The sequence below is a fragment of the Sphaeramia orbicularis genome, chromosome 16, assembly GCF_902148855.1.
Source record: "Sphaeramia orbicularis chromosome 16, fSphaOr1.1, whole genome shotgun sequence".
Classification (NCBI taxonomy): Eukaryota; Metazoa; Chordata; class Actinopteri; order Kurtiformes; family Apogonidae; genus Sphaeramia; species Sphaeramia orbicularis.
The window spans coordinates 13,855,428-13,870,809 of NC_043972.1; the positions used below are offsets into that span (position 1 = coordinate 13,855,428).

At 36.1% G+C, this 15,382-nt stretch overlaps 1 protein-coding gene across 1 annotated transcript in view; it reads left to right on the plus strand.

Annotated features, from left to right (window-relative positions):
- LOC115435299 (zinc finger protein 236-like) overlaps window positions 1-15,382 on the plus strand; it is an 84,063-nt gene that overhangs the window by 38,619 nt on the left and 30,062 nt on the right. Inside the window, 7 exon segments of the mRNA XM_030157614.1 lie at window positions 676-777; window positions 7,435-7,577; window positions 9,124-9,224; window positions 11,983-12,134; window positions 12,556-12,732; window positions 13,880-14,180; window positions 15,167-15,270. Of these exon segments, the coding sequence (XP_030013474.1) occupies window positions 676-777; window positions 7,435-7,577; window positions 9,124-9,224; window positions 11,983-12,134; window positions 12,556-12,732; window positions 13,880-14,180; window positions 15,167-15,270 (1,080 nt within the window).

Sequence of the window (15,382 nt, forward strand, 5' to 3'; positions counted from 1 at the left end):
CTCATCCCATTTCCAACAAACCCTGAAAATTTCATCCAAATCTGTCCATAACTTTTTGAGTTATGTTGCACACTAACGGACAGACAAACAAACAAACAAACAAACAAACAGACAAACAAACAAACCCTGGCAAAAACATAACCTCCTTGGCGGAGATAATGAACACAGGACGGACGGCTCTGTGTGAATCCATATGAATATGTAACGTAGAGAATAAATGAGCCTTAAACATGATTTATTGTTTATTTCCATTTTCACGTCAGTACCTGATATAGATGGATGCTTTAAAATGTTTTTAAAGTAAACAGCAGCCTTTATAAAATGTAAGTTTATGGTTCAGTTAATAATTCATGAGCTCAGATACTTAAATTGATGAAATTTTAATCATCTCTAGACTAAATTTACTCTGCATGCAAAGGAATTAGAGTCAAAAATGAAAGGAATAGACAAAGTCAAACATCATATTATTTTAAAGTTTGTCGAAGTAAATGTGAGGGAGTGGAGCAGACAGACACAAACACTGACATTTGTCCAACTCAGTTATAAACCCTGCTCTGTCATTCCTGAACTGCGTGTTCTCATTCTGCACTGACATTTTTTACTCATTCAATAGAGAAAATGTCCATTCTATTTGTCTGAGTCTAACCCCGTGTCTGGTTTCTTTCTCTGCCACAGACTCGTATGTGACTACCCAGCATGCTTTGCCTCAGAACATCAGTCAGTTTGAGACGCCGTCGCTGCCTCAGCCTGGCTTTGATCAACAGACGCTCACACAAGGTACAAACGCCAGCCTCAAGCCTTCTCATTTCAGTTTGTCTTTGTTCACGATGTTTCCTGTGGATATCTGTAGTCACAGCGGTGTCTGATACACACTATGTGGACAAAAGTATGTGGACGCGTTGGATTCAGGTGTCTGGGACAAAAAACAATAATGACTAATGTCAGAATATAGTTTTATATTATGGGATAAATATCAGTGCATTGTTTAGTTTGGGTTAAATTGGTATCTTTGTTTCTAAAATGACTCAGGTATGTTTTGATTTTGTGGTTTTTTATCCATGACTCTGATTTAAATTTTCTTCCTCTAAATTTCTAAAATATTTTCCTGCTTTGACTGTAAATAATAATTTTCTACCACAACTAACTATCTACTTTCTTTTTTTGTGTGTATTTTGCTCATTATGGTGCTCTTTTCTTCGTTTTTGTTCATTTTAAGGGTTTTTTTGTTGATTTTTTTTTATGTTTGTGTTGCTCATTTTGTTCATTTTGATGCTTTTTGTTCTTTATGATGCATGTGTTGTGCTTTTTTATTAATTTTGTTGCTTATTTTGTTCATTTTATTGACTTAAAAAAAAAAAAACTAACCATCTACTTTCTTCACATCTCACTGAGGAAGACAAATCTATCATTAAACTTTAATTAAATACTGATGTTTCTGAACTATATGGACATAAATATTGGGACACATCATGTCTACAGCTGTAAGATGTTCTGTTCATGAGTATTTGACATAAAAACATCAATATTTAATTTAAGTTTAATGTGAGTCCAACACTATTTATGCATGAAAAAAGTCATTCATAAAATTAACATAACTAAATATCACTAATATGCAAAGTTAATTCTAATTTCAGTTTTTAGTAATTTTTTAAAATTTAATTATTATTATTATTATTATTATTATTATTATTATTATTATTATTGTTGTTGTTATTTAGTTTTTGGTATTGTAGACGTTCCCTCTAAGGTTTGGAAGCAGATCAGATGAGACAGACAACAGTAAAAAACATAAATGTATAGATTAGAAATGTTAAAGATAATAAATAAAACTAGAAGAGCAAAACATCAGCACAAGATACAGAAAATAGAAATAAACTATATGGACAAAAGTATGTGGACACATCATGTCTACAGCTATAAGATGTCCTGTTCATGAGGGTTTAACAGAAAAACATCAATATTTAATTGAAGTTTAATGGGAGATTTTTCTTCCTCAGTGAGATGTCATGAAAGTAGATGGTTAACAAAAAAAAAAAAAATCAATAAAATTAACAAAAAATGCCTCAAAATGAACAAAAATGGAGAAAAAAACCATCATAACAAGCAAAATACACGCAAAAAAATAAAGCAGATTGTTAGTTGTATCAGAAAATTGTAATTTACAGACAGAGCATGAAATTTTTTTTTTTAGAAATTTACAGGAAGATTATTTAAAATCAGAGTCATAGATTTAAAAAAAAAAAAATCAATATTGAGAAAAATTTAGTCCAAAGCATCTCTGAGCCATTTTAGAAACAAAGATGACAATTTAACCCAAATGAACCAATGCAATGGCATTTATCCCATAATATAAAACTCTATTGTGACATTAGTCCTTATAGTTTTGGATCCCAGACCCTGTTAGTCCATGCAGTGTCCATCTGGTCCTTGACTCCACCGGTCCGTTCATTATGATGCTTCTGGCTCCTGTTGTCAGGTTGGATCCAGTGGAAACTCAAAGTAAACATGTGCCTTTGTGCTGAGTCTTCCATCCTCTCAGGAAACACTAAAGCCCTTTTATCTGTTTACAACAGCTACTGCAATATCATATCTGAGGTCTCATGGCCACAAGTGTCATCAGAGATCCAAGAACACAAACTTCATATAGAAAAAGGAGCCTCATGTTTGAACCGCAGTAATAACAGTGGTTTCATTCTCAGATGCTGCAGCTTCAGGTTCCCACATGCACAGACTCACAACACAACTGAAGGGTAGATCGGATTGGTTTGTGCGGTAGTTTCTTTAAATGTTAAATATTAAGGTGTTTGAGGACGTATTAGCAGTTTATAACAGCACATAATTGGGTTAAATTTAGACTAAATAGAAACACACATGAATTAAAAGAACAGGTTTTATCTTACCGGTCGATTGTTCGTGAGTTATTGTGAAGGCGGTTAGAGGTGTTAGAAAATATGGTTTCTGCAGTATATTGCGATATTTCATTTCACAATACTGTATCGATATTAAAAAGCACTGTGGGGTCAAAACACAGTAATATCCCGTCAGAGATCGAACTTTAACTGATTGCCATTCCAACATTTATTTCAGTGTAAAGTAACTCCTTCTTTTGGATAATCCCTTATGGTCCAACTAAAGCAAAAATGAATTTAAAAGTAAAAATTTAGCAACACTAAGCTGTCAAATTGTCTCAAAAATGTCCTGTCAGAGAGATTTCGAATACCATGTTTTGACCCTGTATTGATATTTTTAAGTATTTATTCAAATGCAGATATGGCAGAGGTTCATTTTTGTTTTTTGTTTTTTTTATTGTCTATATCTTATTTATTATTTAACACTGTTTTATTAAATAATGGTTATTTGAAGCAACCTGAAAGCACTTTTTACTGTCTGAGAGGCAGATGGTAGTTCCTTTGTTGGGACTGAACTAAAATAATGTTCTGATGTTAGTTCTGAACTAACAGAATATGAACATTTGAACCGAATCTTAAACTGTATTGTCTGAAAAAAATAATTTCAGTTTGAACACAGGAACATTTTGTGATACAGCATTAGATCCTGTTGGGATCAAATAAAAATGTGTTTAGTATTTGTGCAGATTTCTGGTTTTATTCAGTTCTTCCAGGAAATAATCATTTTTAAAATGACACAAACCAAAAATTGCCTTTTTAACAGTATCATGATATATCGTGATATATCGTATCGTGATCCCAATATTGGGATTTGTATCATATCGCCAGATTCTTGCCAATACACAGCCCTAAAGACGATGTGTCCAGCTTCATCTTCATCGTCTTCGTCTTCATTAACAATTTATTTAAACATCTTTTCAGACAAAACTACTGGTCGGATTCATTTCATATTGTATGTGCATCTTCCTTGGGACAAAGTCTAGGAAGTTCAAGCTTTTGAGAAATTTAGGTTTTTGAATTTTTGACCATTTTTTAAATGTTTCTTTCCTTCTAATGGTCCATATGTTGATGGTTTAGAACATGTAAATGGTTCCAGATATCAGTGTAGTTCCTATTGATCACTGATAGGAAGTCATGTGTGGACTTTGATTGGATGAGTTGAGTTTCTCCTCCAGGGAAAGTCCCGCCATGACCTTTGACCTTATGTGACCTTGAAGGGTCCAACTCAAGGTCACCATTGTAGATTTCAACAAACTTCTCTGAAACTACTGGTCAGATTCATTTCTCATTTTATGTGTATCGTCTTTGGGAAAATGTCTACAAAGATTGTTCACGTGCTTTAGAAATTTTGATATCTGCATTTTGACAATTTTTTATTTATTTTTTTTTAGTGATAGTTAACAAGACACTGGACAGAAAAACAACAACAACACACAAACAAAGAGAAAATCAAACCAAAAACAAGAACAATGACAGAGTAATAACAACAACAATGACAACATCAAATTACAATGAAAAAGATAATAAATGTAAAGAGCAACTAAACAATGTAGCTCGATTAGGGGCAAATGGGAAAAGGGGAAGAGGGGAGTACGAGTGAAAGTGAGAAAGAGAGAGAGGGGAGTGAGGGGGAAAATAATAATTGTTGTAATAACACAAAAATATATAATAATAATACCAGTAGTCTAATTAGCTGGTATTATTGTGGCAGCGGAGGCAGCCACAATGCAACAATAAGTTAAATAATTTAATATTTGTAATAATGTATTTGTATCAGTTACTATCCGTTTGAGTTTATATGAATTAGTTTAAATTAATTTCGCTATGGGGTGGGGGGTGGGGGGGGGTGGAGCCAAGCACACAGAGCTCGAGGTGGGGAGGACACCAACAACCCCCCACACAACCTCCAGCACCCCAGCAACAAAGCTGATGAATTTTTTAAATATTCAAACGGTTCCTTTCCTTCTACTGGTCCATAGTTTGATGGTTTTTAACATTCATTCATTCATTTATTCATTTATTCATTTATTTATTCATTCCAATCTAAATGATAGGAAAGGAGCAGGATGAAGAAAACGTATAATACCTGTCCAGTTCTTCAAACATCTGCTTACATCAGATGGGTTGCCGTTACAGCTATTACAGTAAAAAACAGTTGACATGATAGTCAGTGCAAATAAAACAAATCCAACATCCATAAGTTAAATTGTTTTATTACATGCCTTTATAAAGCTTCTCTATTCTTTCCTTATACAACCTCTTAAACTGAAAAATATTTGTACAGCTCTTCTCTTCCATTGCCAAAGAATTCCACATTCTGACTCCCACAACACAAATACACATTTTCTTCACGTTAGTCCGAACCCTTTGCTGTTTAAAATTAAACCTCCTTCTATGTTTTTCATCCTGTCATACTAAAACAAATAATCTCTGCAAATTTGCAAAAGTCAGTTTCTCGCTCTATACACAATGGGCAATATCCTTAATTCAGCTAACTCTGTAAACTGAAACAATCCTGATTTAATAAACAACTCACTTGTATGTTCCCTGAAATTAACATTATACATGATTCTTATTGCTCTTTTTTGTAATAAAAACAATGGCTTTGTGTTACTCATATATATCTGCCCATACTTCAATACAATAACTTAAATATGGCAGAATAAGTGAGCAATATAAAATTCTCATTGCTTTATAATCCAACACACATTTTGCTTTACTCAATACAGAAATATTTTTAGACACCTTTTTTTTTTTGCATAAGCAATATATGGCTTCCATGTTAATTTATCGTCCACTATTACACCCAAAAAACGAATTTCTTAACCTTCTCAATCGTAACACCATTAATAGACAATGAAACATGTTCTTCCTTTTTTCCATTTGTACATGTAACATGTAAATGGTTCCAAATATCAGTCTAGTTCCTATTGGTCACTGATAGAAGTCATATATGGACTGTGATTGGATGAGTTCAGTTCTCCTCCAGTGAAAGTCCCGCCCACTTCTATAGTTAGATTGGTGCGCATCCAGACCACGGGACTGGAACATAGAACAGAACCTGAACAACCTCACACATTCAACTGGTTCTGACCCACATAGAACAAACAGACGCTGACGGACAGGAACACTGCTTGTATTTTTGAGTCTTCTGAGCTCCACTCTTATTGTTTCACTGAGAACAAGTGTTTGTGCTTTCTCAAAAAATGTCCAAATGTGACACGAACACTCCAATCCAACCCTAATCCCTTCGTTGCTGCTGTGATGGATCTTTTTATTTTCCACCTGCTACAGCTTTGGTGGACAGCGTTATGAAAGCACACTTCAACCAGGGTCACGGCTCTGTTGTCATGGATTTTCTTGTCGTCTTATGATGTGAATCGTGTCGTGTCTGTGTTTGTTTGTTTATTTATTTATTTTGAATATAACATTAAAACCAAACAACAAAAGGATTTATATAAGAAGAAAGTCAAACATTCGAAAAGGAGGGGGATGAAGTTTAACTTATAACCCCCCCCCACCCCATTCCTCTACCTACCCTAAATTCTTATGTCAGATCCTATAAGTAACACAACAAATCTTACACATATCAGACTAAATTCTGATTAAGCACAAAACACAAAATTCCTGTACATACCAAGGATAGACTGTCCATTTTACAGCAGCATTTCACATTAAAATTAACTCTGTCCCTTTCATTGTTGTAATAGTGCACATATAATAAACAAAAATTAACTCTGTCCATTTCATAACAATGATACACATATTATAAACAAAAATAAACTCTGTCCATTTCATAACAATAATACACATATAATAAACAAAATAAGCTATGTGTTTCATAACAATAATACACAAAAACAAAACTGTCCATTTCTTAGCTGTAATATACTTATCAAAAATAAACTCTGTCCATTTCATAACAATAATACACATATTAAAAAACAAAAATAAACTGTCCATTTCATAACAGTAATACACACATTAAAAACCAAAAATAAACTATGCGTTTCATAGCAATAATGCACAAAAACTAAACTGTCCATTTCTTAGCAGTAATATACTCATCAAAAATAAACTGTCCATTTCATAACAATAATACACATATAAAAAACAAAAATAAACTATCCGTTTCATAGCAATAATACACATATAAAAAACTAAAATAAACTATCCATTTCATAACAATAATACACATATAAACAAAAATAAACTGTCCGTTTCATAATAATAATACACAAATCAAAATAAACTTTCCATTTCTTAGCAGTATATCCAAATTAAACTGTCCATTTCATAACAATAATACCTGTATAATAAACAAAAATAAACTGTTTCATGACAATAATACACAAATCAAATTAAACTGTCCATTTCTTATCATTAATATACATATTCAAATTGAACTCTGTCCATTTCGTCATATTTACTCAACATTTTGGATTTGATGGTCTTTTTAATTGTCTTTTTAAATGTCTGTGTGCTAGCGGCTCTGCTCTCCTGAATGGTTTTGTGCATCTTCCAGGCTTCACCATCGCTGAATCCAGCTACAATCAGAACCAGTTCTCCACGGTCCAGCAGCTGCAGGATTCCAGCACCTTGGAGTCCCAGGCCTTGTCCTCCAGTTACCACCCCCCAAACCTGCTGCATGTTCCCACTGCTGAGGTGGTGAGTCCATTTCCAACATTTCCACTAGTTCAACCAGTTCCACCCTGACAAACACAAATACTACAAACACATTCAGCATGTGGATAACCTCTAGTGATGTCCAAAAATAGGACCCAAATATGGACATTAAATCTCCCTAGGTGTCAGTGCATTAGATGTGAGAACATGTGTGTAAATGGTCTTCTATAGACTCTAAATATAGACTCTGTGTTAAATGTCTGGATCCTAGTGTTTTTTCTAATCCACACATGTGGGTTTTTCATCAGTCTCAGTCTCATTCCAGGTTTAGTGTGGAACCCCTCGTGTCCACTGGTGTTACATGCAGAACCTGAACATTTAAACACATATAAATCACCAGTGATTTTGCAACAGTGGTCATTTTTGTCAAACACTCTGCCTTGAATATTTACTTCAATTCCCAAAATGCACCTGTGAGAGAAGGTGGGATCACCATCGCACCTTTTTTTACGGGATCTGTGTAAAACTGGCTAATGTTGTCGAAGATGACGGCGTTTCCATGGTAACTACGGAGCCTCTGAACATCCAAATGGGTCATATCTGATGACCACGAAAAGATGAAGAACTGTATTTTACACCAATTATTGACACGTATTGATAGGATTAGTGGATCAACAGGAATTAAACAGTTTAGATCAGTAGATTGTTTAGGTTAAAGGCAGACGTTTGGGTCTTTATGGGTTAAAGGTGGACGTTTGGGTCTTTATAGGTTAAAGGTGGACGTTTGGGTCTTTATAGGTTAAAGGTGGACGTTTGGGTCTTTAAGGGTTAAAAGTGGACGTTTGGGTCTTTATAGGTTAAAGGTGGACGTTTGGGTCTTTAAGGGTTAAAAGTGGACGTTTGGGTCTTTATAGGTTAAAGGTGGACGTTTGGGTCTTTATAGGTTAAAGGTGGACGTTTGGGTCTTTATAGGTTAAAGGTGGACGTTTGGGTCTTTTTGGGTTAAAGGTGGACATTTGGGTCTTTAGGGGTTAAAGGTGGACATTTGGGTCTTTAGGGGTTAAAGGCGGACATTTGGGTCTTTAGGGGTTAAAGGTGGACATTTGGGTCTTTATGGGTTAAAGGTGGACATTTGGGTCTTTATGGGTTAAAGGTGGACATTTGGGTCTTTAGGGGTTAAAGGTGGACATTTAGGTCTTTAGGGGTTAAAGGTGGACATTTGGGTCTTTATGGGTTAAAGGTAGACATTTGGGTCTTTAGGGGTTAAAGGTGGACATTTGGGTCTTTAGGGGTTAAAGGTGGACATTTGGGTGTTTAGGGGTTAAAGGTGGACATTTGGGTGTTTAGGGGTTAAAGGTGGACATTTGGGTGTTTAGGGGTTAAAGGTGGACATTTGGGTGTTTAGGGGTTAAAGGTGGACATTTGGGTCTTTAGGGGTTAAAGGTGGACGTTTGGGTCTTTAAGGGTTAAGTTCTTCCTGACACTTTTACTGCAAAAACAACAGAAATAGATTTAGTTCTGTAGTCGTTATGGGGTTAAAGTGTCCCTGCTCACAGTTCCCTGTGTTTCTTATTGTGTGTTATTATAGACCAATGGGCTTCTGCAGCAGAACAGTCAGACTGAACTCCAGCTGACGGAGACTCAGGACTACCAGGACGACAGCGAAGACAACAGCAAGAGAGCACACAGGTCGGACCCACGATCACTTTCGTTTCGTCAGAAAAAGACAGTCCTCTCAGATGTGTTCATGTGTCCTCATTTCCGGTCCCTAACTTTGTAAAAGTTGTTCTAAAAAGTTCCTGTTTTTCACTTTCACTGTGGAATCATCTGGTGAAGCTGATACCTGGAGTCTGTTTCAGATACCAGCTCACATCAGGTTCAGGTTTTATCTTCATTTGTCATCATCCTGTCACACATACAACGCCTTCAGGCCATTTTTTATTTATCTAACCTTTATTTAACGCTCATAAAGTGTCGTTTTCAAGGGAGACCTGGCAGTAGAATACAAAAGAACGGACTGAATCAAAAACGTACATATGATTAAGACAACATAAAACCTTTGAAATCCGGTTTGAGGGTAACAGTAAATGACACTGAACGATGTTCCACATGGGGTGAAAAATACAGTTTGTCAATTTCAGAAATAATAAATAATAAAGTAATGATAATAATGAATAAAATAAGAAGTCATCATGTTATAAAATGATAATATGCACTGTATGTAAGTATGTGTGTGTGTATATATATATATGTGTGTGTGTGTGTGTGTGTGTGTGTGTTTCAGGGTTGATACAAGTCTAACTAACTGTGATGTGATGTATTTATTTTTTAATATTAACTCTACTTACAGAGGTAATACATTTAGAAAAATAAAACTTTATGTCTCGGTGCCAGTGTGTCTGAAGAACACCAAGTCACTTCCCTTTTTTTGGATGAAACTTTTTCTCCTTTAATTTCTAAACTTTTTGCTATTATGAAACAGAATTTGGATGTTTATAGCATAATACAATGTACATCATTGTGATAAAAAAGTGAAATAAATATATGTATTCCTGTAGATATGGATTTGACCCCAGTGATAAGGAACTGAGCTGGAAAAATCTGAAAATTACCCTTAAAAGTGCTTGAATTTGTACAAACCCTGATATATATATAGTAAAGTAATAGTTTTAATAATACATATAGATAATATTAGAAACAGCAGCCGATGTCAGAGTCTGGTTCTGATCCAGGTCTGAGTCTGATGTGGTTCTGGTTCTGATCCAGGTCTGGGTCTGTGTTGGTCCAGTCTGTTTTCACTGTAGAGGTGATATCGACTGTAAACTCACTGTTTGTGTTTGTGCATCAGATGAACTCCTCCCACACATGAAAACAGAAGACAGTTCCAATCAGGTTTGACGTGTGTGTAAGAAGAATCTGGTGTTCAATTCTCTCAGGGTTCTGGTTTTATCGTCCTGGGTTCTGGTTTTACCGTCCTGGGTTCAAATTGCCAGAGTTAGAAGTCTTCACTGTCACCGTCTGTGTGTGAGATGAATGACTGTTTGGCAGGATGTTGAAGTTCTGCTGGAAAGTCTGAGTCCTTTATTGAGTTTGTTCTTCTGCACTTTTAGGAAATACAAGCTCAGATATACAGCCGACATTAGAATGGATCGACCAGAGCCAGAGATAGACTGGATCCAGTGGGTCTGACCTGGGTCTGTCAGAGGACCTGGGTTTTGTTAGAGGACCTGGGTTCTGTTATTGGACCTGGGTTTTGTTAGAGGACCTGGGTTCTGTTATTGGACCTGGCTTCTGTCTGTTGACCTGGGTTCTGTTTGGGAACCAGGGTTCTGTCAGTGAACCTGGGTTCTGTCAGTGGAGTTCAGTTCTGTTATTGGACCTGGGTTCTGTTAGAGGACCTGAGTTCTGTCTGTTGACCTGGGTTGTGTTTTTGGACTTACGTTATGTCAGTGGACCCTGGTTCTGTTGGACCAGTACCTTCTACTTCCCATATGCTTTGAATGGGTCCATCTTCATATTTGCTGTCTGTCTGTCTGTCTGTCTGTCCATCAGCTCCATCCCCTGTGTTACTTTATCCGTTCCTGTGTTGCCTTCAGGGACTGTGGGATAAATGCAGACACACCTGTAGTGACTGTGTCTGAGCTGGTCTGTTCCATTAGACTGACTCTGCCTGAGGAAAGCCAACACACTGTTTCCATCCTTTCATATCTGTATCTCAGTGTGTTCATCAGTCCATCCATCCTCAGATACAGTCAGATCATCCACAGATACAGTCAGATCATCCACAGTTCTGCCCCTCAGATACACTCACATTTATCACACTTATCATTTCATTTTTTCAGTTTGTTCAAATCACGTCTCCATCTATAAATTACATTTATCTTTAAACTCTGGAGGGTTTTATTTTCACACCTTTGGGAAATGACAAAACTGGGAAAAAGAAATGTATTCTTTTTCATTTTATGGGATTTGACTGTTTTAAACCTAGAGGAAATGATTCATATTAGTCTGAACAAATAGAATAGAAGAGAATAGAATAGAAGAGAATAGAATAGAATAGAACTTTTTAATAGAACTGTTACAGGAACAGTTAAAATAATTTTAGCATCAAACAGTTAAAGTTCTGCATGTTTCACAGATTCCTCCCATGGGTTAGATATGGGTCAGATTGGACCCTTTGGTGGACCGGTTCTGGCCCCTGGGCCGGTTCTGGCTGGTTCTGGCCCCAGGGGCCGGTTCTGGTCCGTGGGCCTTCTGTTTGACCCCCCCTACCTAAAGGCTTGTCTTCTATTACTGATGAAAACTGCATTAACCTGCTTCATCTTCATCTGAATTCATTTATTTTCACCTGATTGACAGGTTCAAGTGTCAGTGGGAGATCAGGTGTGTTTCTGAAGGCTCTCTTTTCTTTTTTTTTTTTTTTTTAAAAATTCTTTTTTCTTTTCAGGTGCACTTGGTGTAACAAAGGCTTTAAGAAGTCCAGCCACCTGAAGCAGCATGTGCGCTCTCACACTGGGGAGAAACCCTTCAGGTGTCACCTGTGTGGGCGGGCCTTCGTATCGGCCGGGGTGCTCAAATCCCACCTGAACACTCATACAGGTGAGTGACAGCTGTTTGGAAACGGTACACTGCCTCTGATTTTTAACAGTCAAACAGTTAAAAAGTTCAATAGAAAATGAAATGACTTTATCATCTTTTAAAGCCTGGTTTTTCATTCTAGTCACATCATGAGGTAATTTCACAGTTCAGGATCAAAAAAAGTGCATCTATGTCCATTTTTTCACAGTTCTCCGTTTTTATTAATGTCTCATTTTGTCCATTTTTCAGTAATTTTACTGCTTATTTTTTAGTTTTTGTTTGTTTTAGTTGATTATTATTATTATTATTATTATTATTAGACCAGTAAATATGAAGGAAATGAAGCTAAAATACTTTTATAACTGAACATTACTTGGTGTTTTAATTGATTTTGTTTTTTTTTCCAGTTTTATCTCTAACCTCTCTGCCATGTGTTTTCCAGGAGTGAAGCCGTTCAAGTGTAACGTGTGCGACGCCTCTTTCACCACCAACGGCAGCTTAAACCGTCACATGATCATCCACGTCAAGTCCATCAAATGCTCCATGTGTGACGAGAGTTTCAGGACGACACTGTTGTGTAAAAAACACATGAAGAAGGAACACTCTGTGGAACACCGCAGTAAGAAAACACAGACGCTTCACTTTGACTTTATTTCATCTGGGTTCAACAGGAAGGACCAGAACTAGTTCTCATTTTCAACCTGGATAAGAGGCAGAAAAAACAGGAAAAACAAAAGAAAGAAGCAAATAGTGTAGTTATATAATGAGAGTATTATTTACAGGACTGACTGATATATTTTTAAAAAGAGCAGTTATTAACAGTAAGAACATAAAAGCAGATCATACTGTTGAACCAATGATAAAAGGAAGTAACAGGTTTAGTTTATATGACATGAACTAACAACAAACAAACAAAATAGATAAATGCAAGTTTATACAAATATAAATACATATATATATATGTATATAAAGTTCTAAACTTATACACACATCTGTCTGTCTGTCTATCTATTCATTATTACTTATGTTTATTTTTGTCCATTTTCTTTCCTATTTTGTTAGGGTTTTTTTTTTGTTAATATTGTCTAATTTTGTTCATTTTTCACAAATTTTGTAGCTTTTTTTTGTCTTTACTCATTTTGATGCTTATGTTTGTCCCTTTTTGTCCATTTTTTCCTTATTTTGTTAACTTTTTACTCATTTTTATTCATTTCTTTAATTATCACTATCAATCTGACATTTTCATCTATCTATCTATCTATCTATCTATCTATCTATCTATCTATCTATCTATCTATCTATCTATCTATCTATCTATCTATCTATCTATCCATCCATCCATCCATCCATCCATCCATCCATCCATCCATCCATCCATCCATCCATCCATCCATCCATCCATCCATCCATCCATCCATCCATCCATCCATCCATCCATCCATCCACCAAATATACATATTAAAACACTATTAAAACACAATTATAACAGCGATTTATACAATATTTATTAGACAAATATTGTCAATATGTTAAGTAAAAGAAATATACATAAATATATACACAAGAGTTTTTGACAGCTTGTATTTGAATAGAATAGAATAGAATAGAATAGAATCCTTTTTATTGTCAAAGGGTAAGTGTAAAAGCTGTGACACTCTGGTTTCTGGGATTCAGATCCATTTATATTCAGTCAATATTCATGAACTTGGCGTTTGTACGTGTTCCATTTTTCTGTTAAAGTGAGGACATTAAAGTAATCTGTGCAGTTATAGGCCTAGAAAGTCAGGATGTGGAGGAAGACGATGAGGACGAGGAGAGCGACCAGAAGTTGTCGAAGAGGCGGGGCCTGGAGATCATCACGTTCACCGAGGAGCAGGCGGCCGAGCTGGCCAAGGATCCGGGAGAAGAGGCGTCGGTGTCGGAGCGGATCCTGGCCCAATCGGCGGCTGAGAGGGACCGGATCAGCGAGATCAAAGACAAGGCCGTGGAGCTGGAAACAGAACCCAAGTTCGCAAACTGCTGCAGCTTCTGCCCCAAGAGCTTCAAGAAGCCCAGCGACCTGGTCCGGTACGGGTTCATCTGTGGTCTGAATGAGGTCTAGGGGAACCAAAAATACACACAGACTGGGTTCAACAAAAAAACACCTATTATCACACACGTGACTGACAGAACACATGAAAGGTCCGATACAGGTTTACCAGTTTACATTCAGTGGCATGAAAGTTAGTAAACAACACATGAAAGTCAGTAAATAACACAGGCACACATAGAAAACATTCACAACATGTAGATGAAACAGAATCAGATAGTAGATAGAATATAAATAACAATAATAATGATGGTGATAATAATAATGATAATAATAGTAATTATAATAAAGATTAATAATAATAATAATAATAATAATAATTTTCACAAAACGCTTTGAGAATTTTCAATCCAAGATGGCCGATATCTGGTTTGTGTAGGGGCGTGGCCATAATAATATTTTTTCGCCCATTCAATTCAATTTGTTCTTAGCAGTTATAAAGATGCATGTTTGCACATGAGGGTGCACTTGCATGCATAAGGGTGTGTACTTTTATGCACACTTTCGTGGACATGTAATAAAATAATATTGTGTAAATAATAACAATAATACTGAACATCTTCAGTTATTTTTCAAGTGAAACATTCAGTTCTGTATGTTTTTTTGTTAATAACTGACCAAATTCAGCCAAGTTTTGGAGTTTTTGTCGTTCAGATTCGTGTCGAGTCATTTTCATAATGAAATGAGTGGAGTTCAGAGCTGGATGAGCTGTTCGGTTTATGGTCAGTTTGGAACAAACAGGTGATAAAGCAGTAAACCACTGGAATTTCCCAGTTTGGGATAAATAAAGTAGATCTACTTACCCACCGTACCCAGCCCTAACTAACCAAACCAAACCAGGACTGTGTCGTCTGTTTCTGTTTCACTCAAATACAACTTCTGTTACTTGTCTCTATATTTATTACCATTCATTCTGTGTGTGGGCGTTGTCATGGTAACCTCTTGTATTTTGTGCGATGTTCAGGCACATTCGTATCCATACGGGAGAGAGACCATACAAGTGTGATGAATGTGGGAAAAGCTTCACGGTGAAGTCGACTCTGGACTGTCACGTGAAAACACACACAGGTCAGTGCATCAGAAGGAAAAGGGTCACGACCTCTGAGTTCAAAGGTCATATAGATACTACTGGGATTATTATCCATACTGACTGAAGGAACTGAACAAGTATATACTAAAA